The 10500-nt window shown below is 34.5% G+C and overlaps 1 protein-coding gene across 1 annotated transcript in view; it reads right to left on the bottom strand.

The window, feature by feature from the left end:
- Positions 1 to 5098: 5098 nt before the first annotated feature.
- Positions 5099 to 10500, bottom strand: part of Phex (phosphate regulating endopeptidase X-linked) — a 240178-nt gene continuing 234776 nt past the window's right edge. The window contains exons 20-21 of the mRNA XM_052170209.1: positions 8774 to 8850; positions 5099 to 5709 (exon numbers count right to left, since the gene is read on the bottom strand). Coding sequence (XP_052026169.1) covers positions 5607 to 5709; positions 8774 to 8850 — 180 coding nt within the window. The 3' untranslated portion in view covers positions 5099 to 5606. The remainder of the gene's footprint in view (positions 5710 to 8773; positions 8851 to 10500) is intronic.

The raw sequence follows: 10500 nt of genomic DNA, 5'->3' as shown, positions 1-10500 counted from the left end.
AATGTTTTCCATGTAAATCTCTGATTTTATCACAAAATGTTTTAATTCCACCTTCAATTAATTGAGAAAGGTTTTTTAAGTCTACCATTTTATCTGTATCATTTTCCATGAAATAGTCAATTTTAACCTGTTTTTCTATATACTTCTTGAATTTTATCAGAATTATTTTCCATGTAAAATTCCACTTTCAATCAACTTAGATTAATTTTTATGACTACAATTTTATCTGTGTAATTTTCCATAATCTTCAATTTTAACGTTTTCTATTTATTTCTTCAATTTTATCAGAAATATTTTCCATATAAATCTTCAACTTTATCAGAAAATGTTTATAATTCCACTTTCAATCAATTTAGGAATACTTTTATGCCTACCATTATATCTATATAAATTTTTCCATGATAATCTTCAGTTTTAACATGTTTTTCTATATATTTCTACAATTTTATTAGAAATATTTTCCACATAAGTCTTCAATTCTATGTTTCTACATCCTTTTTCAATTAATTTAGCAATGTTTTTATGTCTACCACTTTACTCTAATTTTCCATAAGATTTTCAATTTTAATGTGTTTTTCTATATATCTATTCTATTTTATCAGAAATATTTTCCATGTAAATCTTCAATTTTATCATAAAATGCTTTTACTTCCTTTTTAAATAAAAGAACATCCTTTTCAAAAAAAGAAAAAGAAAATTGTATAATCACAGTATTGAACCCTGGGTTGCCAAATCACCAACTGGAGGAGAGCTGTTCAATGGCCATTAATATTCATTGTTCATGCAATGAAAACAAAATAAACTGAAGTTGAGCTAAGCCTTTAAGATTATCTATTCTATAGCTAGCATGGTCTTAATTACTAAAGAGATCAGGTAAATTGGAAAGGCATGCAATATATCTTAAACCTAACTGAACACATCAGCTTGAACACATTCAGGTTTTGAGCAGGTCTACTGAGATATGCAACCTGAAAATCTAAACAAACTTAGTACCCTTTGAGTCTCTTGAAATCTAAGTTACTTAAACCACAGTAAGGGAGAATCTGTAACTCTTGCCTCTGCCCCTACAAAATCTCCTTCATCTTTCCGTCTAACCATGATTACACACACACACACACACACACACACACACACACACAGGCTCACTCACTTTGTGGATCTGTTCACAAACTAGAAACTCAGAAACTTAACGAATCTCCCCAACAGGAGGCTCATCAGGCTATGTTCAGCCACTTATTATCCACCAGGTCTAGAACATCTCACTTTAATATCCAATACAGAATGCCATGACACCGTAGATTGACTTAGTCCCCTTTAGACCAGTATTTTGCTAGATTTTAGCATACATAAGTGCTAGGAATTTATTTTAAAGTAATTAATGGGCAATTGTATTTGTATTATCAGCCTAATCCCAACAGACTCCAATGAGAAACTAGTGTGAACTCTATGGTACGCCTATAGATTCATTTGTATTCAGGCAAAATGGTCAACCTTTCAGATTCCTGTACCACTTAGCTATTGTATTAGAGTCACCTGGAAATTATAGTTCACTGAAAGTGGATTGGTCAAAGAAGCCCCAAGTGCATGGAGACATGTATCTAGATAGCCATAACTAATTAGAAACAAAAGTACACAGAAGGTAAGTTAGAGCTTCTTGTCAAAGGAACTTGTTGGGACCTTGGAAGAGGGTGGACTGATAATGTCCACCATAGGAGAGCAGAATAAAGCACACTCTAATGTACTTATATATCAGATGTTACTCAGTAGTATAGTTAGACCCATTTATAATATCCAGCTCCCATGTTAAACCAAACAGCTCACTAGAGCCAGAGAGTGTATATTATCTTCCTAAATATAGCTACCTTAGTGATTTCAATAGAATGGATGCTCACTTACCATGTGCCGAGTGAATGACTATAAATTGACTGTATTGTTAAGGCACACTAACAGCACATAGAGATTCTCTGCTTCAATAGGAATGGTCTTGTGCATTATTACTTTTGTGAGCCCAGCCCTATCACAGTAGATAATTTTCTCAGAGGCATCTATTTCCCTCAGCAGGAATATTATTACAAAAGGCAATAAAACCACATCTGCTGACTTATATTCTAGAAGGAATGTAATGACCAGCTCGCAAATCTCTCGTCTTCTGAAAGTTTCTGCATCAAAGTCTTACTTTCCCAAAGCAAGAAATTTAGTTTGTTGTAGTGGCTTGCACAGTTTTCTGGCAAATATATTTCAAATCAGACCTGAATATCCACATATATAATAGATTGGGATTGGTCCACAGTCCTCTACCCCTGCATAGTGTATGGCTGTGGAACCAACCCAGAATTCTGGAATAAAAAATCCTCTTGTTATTGCAACGAAAAAAAAAAAAAAAAAAAAAAAAAAAAAAAAAAAAATAATAGATTGGGATTGCAAAAGGGAAGCAACAGAAAACCTTCAACAAATGTTTTATTGTCCTTAAAATAATGATTCTCATTGTTTCATGAAGGAAAAAAACACAACCAAATCAGTCTTGTTTTTAAACTGCACAATCTACGAACATCTTTCTTAAAACCAATAAGACACTACCACTAGTGATAAAGATGTTATCACATGGAACAATCATGCAGTTTACCATAATTTAAGATGTACTGTGAAATTATGTTAAAAATATCAAAGGCAGTGGCTACCAAATGATAAGCAATTTTAGAAATACTGGTAGAATAAACATATTGGAAAAGAAGACACTCTAAGAGATGCAAAGATCAGTAGCCCAAAGCACAGAACCTGTCTTTCCATGCTCTGAGATATTAGACAAGCAATTCTAAGCCTTCTCATTTCTCTTGGCATAAGCACCCTCTGTCTGGTGAGCCTTAGTTCCTAGTTTCTTCTTAGTGATGCTCCAGGGCTAAATAAGATAAAATTTATGGGCTATGCTTTAAGCTCCATTGACGTAAGGCATTAAATATGCTTGAGGATAATTTATGAATTCTGATCTTATAGGAGACATGCCCCAATCCATCTAATAAAAAGGAGTGAGGCAGGAATAGGAGGCTTATGCTGAATACTTGGTGAAAAACTCAGCAAACTTTGGACAATGGTAGTAAGGCCAAACAACACAGCTTTAAATATACAGGATCCTTGACTCTCAAAAGAGAATTTCCCACACATTAAAAAAAGAAAACCTCCTTCAAATGCCCAGTTAATGATCCACTTGCAGAACAGCTGCAATATGAGTCAGAGCAGTGCATTGCTCCAGCCCTAGTCTGAGATCCAATATTTAATTTCCTTTTGATTTACCATAATTATTTTTAAAGACTTTTTGGTTCTCCTCCAGTGAGCATGTACATCAAGCAGCAGCAAGATCCTGTCTTGTTTTCCTCAGGCCAGCTCCCCCTGCATTTCTTCCATTCCTCCAGTCATATCTGATTTTCTCTACCATTCAATCAGTGTCTCTTTAAGAAATCAAGTTGCACAGAGAATAATATTGTAATTTGGAGAGTTTAACTGAAACACTTAAAAAGTTAGTACTTGTAGAAAGTGTGTGTGGCGACTAAGAATAATTTTGTATCTCTTGAAAAATCTAAGTTGATCGAGATACTTACTAATCCTGTCATTCAGAATGTGGGAGAACACTAATCACTAACCAGTTGTTCTTAACCAATAAAACAATACCATTTCCAAAGTCATAACTCTATATATAGTCTTACCAAACACACTCTCTGACCTGCAGGAATGTGTTTCTTTGGAATTGTTAAAAAGAAAACCTAGAAGGAACACACTATTTTTATAAGCATGGCAAACCTCAGTGTTCAGGAATAAAAATGAGTATTATCAAATCAGAATGGCTACACCAGAAAAAAGGCACATATATTTCTAACACCTCACAAAATGCTGTTTGTGTTTAGAAGTACAAACCAAGGTCACTTTAAACCATGGTTAAGAGGAGGAAAAGGCTGCTGCCCTTCAGAAGTGTATCCATTCGGAGAGGAGGAAGTCAAGGGGAAAATCACTCTCCTCAGACTAATGCAGTGTAATTGTTTTCCTTATGATGGTGCCCTTCCATTTTTCTCTCTTTGGAAGTTCCCATGGTTATAAAAGGATATGGTTCACACTTACATTTTTTTTTTTTGCAAAAGAATGACAAGTCACAAGGGTACAAAATTGACCTCCTGTGATTCATGTGAAGTTGTCATTTTGCTTTTGAAATTTTTCTATTGGCCCACTTAACCCAGCACCCCATGTACAATGAAGAATATGTTGGGGGTAAGAAAATGCCTATACTAAATTAAAAAACAAAACATGAAATATCACTTCAATGACATTACAGATTTATTCTAAATTTATCTTAAATGTGATAACGTTATCCTACATAAATATACACTAACACTAAGTTAATTAACACTATAGGTGTTGATTATAAAAATAATGCTCCAAAGATCAAAATACAGTACTGCTTTTAGAGAAGAAATAAACCCTTCATAAGATGTAAAGAGTAAAGTTATATCCTTTAGATCTAGGTAGGATTGCTTAAATTGGATTCATATATACTAAAATGTTTTCATTCTAGAAGCTTTTGCAAAGGTTTTCTTTTAAGGAGAGGTAACATTAAGTGGGCTGAGGTGGAAGAGCATTTTACCCCCTCCTCATTGTGGTGTTTACATCATCTTGCTAAGAGGAAATGAAGGCCATATGTTGCTGACATAGAAACAAAACATTCTTTCCTCAGCCAATACTCAGTTCAGTTAGGATATAAACACATCTGAGCAGAACAAAACAAAATCAGAACTGCTCCATGACTGTTATCGATCAGACAGATGCTCACTGATGTACAGAGGGACTGGATCAATGTTTGCAGATTTCATTTCCTACGATCTTTATTGTTGTGTGATTAGTTGTTGTTGTTAATAGTTTTTAATACTGCTGGCAGTCAAAGATGTATTCTTTTTTCCCCTATTTTATAGACCCAAATTCTTCACCAAATGGGCTTTATACCATGTCTGTTCATGCTTACTTAAACAGGGCAGTAAAGTACATCGGATGGAAGTTCTGAGATACAATTGTCCAATAGACTCCAAACCTGAAGAGCATAACTTTATTAGAAATTATAAAATGAAGATCCAACACATTTCTAATTCAACTACCTTAGAATTAAGAAATGTTGTGTAATAACTGTGCACACATATGGCACACATCTTTATCGTTGAGGGTGACAATTTTCAGTGACTGATCCTTTCTATGGATATACTCTACTCAGGCCCCCTGCAAAGCTATAGATTGCAATGCTATATGTACTACCTAGCTGTGGCTAACAGAAATGGATAATAGGGATATCAGCCAAGAGCAGTTTAACCAAATAGCCTTGACACTCGTTTTCATTGGTTTGGCTTACTAAAATAAAAATGTATTTGGTTCAGTTCTTGAAGTTCTTTTATAAACCCAATGACTTTGAACAGATACTGTTTAGATCCCAGTAAATCATCTACCAAAATAATGAAAATGCATTAAAAATAAAAGTCTTCGACGAAATATAAACAGAAAGCAGTAGGTGCTGAGTATGTTAATGCCTTTACTGGCATTCCTCAGCTCTGTCAGGATGGCAGACAACAGCACTCCAGCTACCAGAGTCTGCAGGACTCTGCACCTCTGTTCATGGTGGAATTTGGTGGGCAGTTAAAAGCTTTTTGAAATTCTTCAAAGTTGCTAACGGCACCATTGACCCTGAAAAAGAGAGAGAGAGATGACAAAGTATATGTCATCCAATTCTGAGTCATCCACATGTTCTAGATGAAACAGTTCATTTCTATTAAGAGCTCTTACATTCCCTTAGTCTGTTTACAAAGAAGACACCTAAAGCTCAGATAATTAAGAAATGGAATTAATGTCATTGAGAATAAAAAAAAAAAAAAAACGCAACATTTCTTCAAAGGCTAACCAAGACTCTAGTACTCCTCCTAAGAGTCTTCAAATTCCTATACAAGTATATCATCTACAGGACTTTGTTTTTCTAATTTTTGAAAAAGTTACTTCTAGCAACTGTTAAAGATAGAATATAGGTAATAATCAGTAAATATACTCTGTAAATTATTAACAAAAAATGCCAACATTTCAAGCAACTAGTTAGTAAAATGAAATTAGTTCCTAAGACATATAGTTGGCACAAAGGGCATAAGTCATACGTGTAGAAACCACTATTTTTTTTTAAAATATATGCTCCCATTGCTACCATTCTTTGATCAAGGCAAGGTATCTCAAGCATCCAAAAGTTTCAATTGTATCCCGTGCCAAGACCTCCAAAAATAATTCCTACATTTATAACCATAGCTCCACCTGCCTTTGAACTTGACATGAATGGAATATCCACATAACTTTGTCTTCTGCTTCTTTCTCTCTCACAATATTATAATATTGTAAAGGTCATTGTTCTTGCTGCATTTCCAATTAGTTTTTAACAGATCATTCGATGTACCAAAATACTTTCCCTAAATTCCTCCCGATTTGGATATTCACATCTACCTAGAATTTGGCTAAAGACTCAAAAGGTGAATCATGGTATGCACTCACTAATAAGTGGTTATTAACCTAGAAAACTGGAATACCCAAAACATAATCCACACATCAAATGAGATACAAGAAGAAAGGAGGAGTGGTCCCTGGTTCTGGAAAGACTCAGTGAAACAGTATTCGGCAAAACCAGAACGGGGAACTGGAAAGGGGTGGGAGGGAGGTCAGGGGAAGAGAAGGGGGCTTACGGGACTTTCGGGGAGTTGGGGGGGGGCTAGAAAAGGGGAAATCATTTGAAATGTAAATAAATTATATCGAATAAAAAAAATTAAAAAAAAAGAATCAACTTATTAATGGACAGAATCTAGCTATTACAGATGAGTCATTCTACACTGAATTTTAGCTTTAGAATCTGCTACAGTCACAAGTTCCTGACTGCAATAGAGACTGCAGATTCCTACTCAGCACTTTGATTATAACTGCCTTTTGCAAGTACTATTCCCATTGTGTGATTTTTCTCTACACTTAAAATCTATGCTTACTGCAGATATCAATAACAAGTAAGGTAAAAACCTCCCTATCATCAATTTCTTACTCAACTGAACATTCAAAGGGCTTACCAAAAACAGCATTCTCAGTCACTATGTCTTCCCTGATGACTTTGCTACCTCTGGGCATTTGAAGGAATGTTATGGCCTGTATTCAACAAATCCCCACAATTTCTTGGATTTAGTTGGGGTGTTTGGATAGGGATCAATATATCATAGTGTTTTTCACCTTAGACAAATATTCAAGATGAAATATAGATGATAATCACTAAGTATGTAATCACTGTGTAAATTATTAGCAAAAATCCAACATTTCAGGCAACTAGTTAGCAAAATGACCTTAGTTTCTAAAACTTATCTGTTAAGTAATTAATCTACTGTATGGTTTCATCTGCTCCATTTGTCTGTGGGATCATATTTTAGTCCATTAGAAACTGTTAGCCTTCAGTGGGGGAGAATTTCCAACACAGTGATTAGATTTTTATGCTACTGGGTAATTTATAGTCAATTTTTAAGCATTTCTAAGGCAAGGTTTTAGGAATAAGATTTTAAAATATAGAGGAAATCATAGATGACTTTCTTATGATATGCTAATAGATTCATTTAAATATTAAACATAAAAGTATCAGGTATAATATGTTTTAAGCAAAGACTAACTATAAATTACCATGACTTCTTGGATTTCTCTGTATAATTAACTGTTCTCTACTGTAGGAAATTTCTCTCAAGCCACAGAACCTAGTCCAAGATAAGTAATATCAACCTTATATTTATATATGCAATTGCTTCAAAGGGTGTTATAAGATGAAAATCAAACTGCACTGTCTCTGACTCCAGATATGAATTATAACTGCTAAATATAACCACGTATCTTGTGTTCAGAAAAGGAACAATTGTTTATGTTTGTTAGTTTACAATGTGTGGGGAACAAGAGATAACACACAGAATACTCTTAAACAGAAAACAGACCAGAATAAACCAGAGTTCTTGAAGCTTAAAAACAGAATGCTATAACAGATCACATCCTCTTCCGAGATAATAAAATCCATTTTGAATTTTTTTCTTTTACCCAGATCTCCCTGCTAGAATAGATGGTAGAACAATTCAATATTCCCATTACTAAGCAGGGATCTGACATACTAATGGCATCCATGGACTATTGCCTTCCAAAAGCAATTATAATTCTATATATACACAATCATATTTAGTTCACATGTGTGAATGTTTGACTGTATGTATGTGTACCATGTGCACTGAAGGCTTTGGATACTTCAAGGGTAACTCATATATATCCCCTGGTATTTGAGTTTCAGGTAGTTATGAGCTATCATGTGGGTGCTGGAAATTGAACCTGAATTCTCTAGAAGAACAGCAGTGCTCTTAACCGTTGAACCATCTCTCTGGCCCCAAGCAGTTCTAATTGTATATCTGAAATTTATTACTAAAATTTAGATTTGTATTGCAAATACTTTTGAAGCCTCACTGGTCTCTTGATGCAATACTAAGCAGAACTTGAGTTGAAAAGACACTGAGAAGACCAGCTTACTACAATGAAACGAGAGATGCTTAGTTTCTGTTTGACTAGGTTCAGTGGTCTACAAAATGGAGATTACAAATTTCATTGTGTAGACTTTTATTCATAACTCCAATCAGGCAGCACACTGGTATGGCTGGGGGCACAGTGTGGGGAGAATGCACAGATAAAACCTGGAGTCACCCGTTCACTCACTTACCTAAACTGTGGAGGACTGTGAGCACCAATTTGGACTTGTTCTCTGGCAGCTTCTGGTCTATAGGAATTGCACCTTACCTAAAAGATAAAGACACCCTAGTAAACATGCTTCTACTCCAACTATACATTTTCTAGTTTCTTAACTCATCCAAGTTGTACTGAAGAATAATTTTGGGATTTATAGAGAACAAGAAGTTTTAGTGAATCAGATAAAATATTGAGCAACAGTAATATTTATTATTCAAGTCCCCAGAGTAAGAAATTTATCAATGTGAATTATACAATTTGAGCAAATAAAGAAGGTTTCCAGGAAAATGATTTAAATCAAGAGAATTACATGTGCCCCAAAAGTAGTGAATGTATTCATCTTATTAATTTAGTGTTTTAACCATATTCATTTCAATGAAAAGAATAAATAAAATATATCATGGTTTAGTATAATTAGGAGGCTTACTGACTATAGATGACCCTTGGGTGTCTTTCTTGCCTCATCCTAGCCTGGACTTTGGAAAGGAACACATGCCTCTATTTCCTTTGAAGTTAGACATGACTACCTAACTTGTTCTGACCAATAAACATAAGAAGGTATATATTCCATTTCCTAATAAAATTTTGGGAAAAATTTGGTATCAATTTTAATAGTTTTAAGAACAATGTAAGATGCTACATTAACAGTCAGTGAGGTTGAGTATATGACTCAATCTGTAATGCACCTGATACAAGCATGTGGACTTGAATTCAGATCCCTAAAACCCATATTAAAAAGCTGGGCATGAGAGCATGTACCTATGTCTTAAGAGCTGGGGGCAGAACATAGGGGTAGTGGTAGAGAAAAGTTGAGTTTATTGGCAAGGTTAACCAAATTGATGATTTTTAGATTCAGTGAAAGACCATTTATCAAAAAATAAAGATGAAGAGCAATAAAGGAAAGACAACATCAGCTTCTGTCCTATACACATGCATGCATATGTCCATACCAAGAAGTACACACACCAACATAAACATTCACTCACAACAAATAAAAAGTACTGTTTGGTGTTCATGAAAGTGGAATGATGAAATACTCCAAATGAAATACTGTCAAGATTAAATACTTCAAAACCCAATTCCTTCAGTAAAAACTATGGTCAGAGTCCCACTGATGACATACATTGAACATGGAGCAAAAAGAAGAAATACACTCCTGTGTTATTTGTTTTCTGAGGTATAACCTTAGTACTCTTTTGAAATATTTCTTGAAACATGATATAAGCTTAAAGTATGAATACCTCTATACCTTTAGGATACATGAATATATAGGAAAGCATTAGAAATTGGAAGGGAAATTATAAATGATTGAGGGATGGGAAAAACATTCAGCGTGGTTGAGCATCCGAGTGCCCAGGGAGAGAAAGGTCCATGCTAGATTTTTGAAGTACTGATCAGCAGGCCTAAGTGTTATAATTATGTTTAAACATTGTTCTTGAACAGAAAAGTAAAAGCATATTTTTGAAGGATTTACCTAGCAGAAGTATATAGGAAAAAGAAGGAAGTAAAGACTAGTTATTTTCAAAAGCTATTGATGTCTATTAAATAAGTAGAAATGGGCATTGAAAGAACCAGAAGTATAAAAATATGTGGAAAAATGCATGAGAAACAAATTTAGCAGGTCATAGCAACTATAGGTATAGAGGGCAAGAAAGCTACTGGCTTACTGTTATTTTGATAATGATAAATCATTTCTAGCCA

This window comes from Apodemus sylvaticus, chromosome X (genome assembly GCF_947179515.1).
Source record: "Apodemus sylvaticus chromosome X, mApoSyl1.1, whole genome shotgun sequence".
Classification (NCBI taxonomy): Eukaryota; Metazoa; Chordata; class Mammalia; order Rodentia; family Muridae; genus Apodemus; species Apodemus sylvaticus.
The sequence above is the reverse complement of the archived record's forward strand: the minus strand, read 5'-3'. Positions and strand labels throughout refer to the sequence as shown.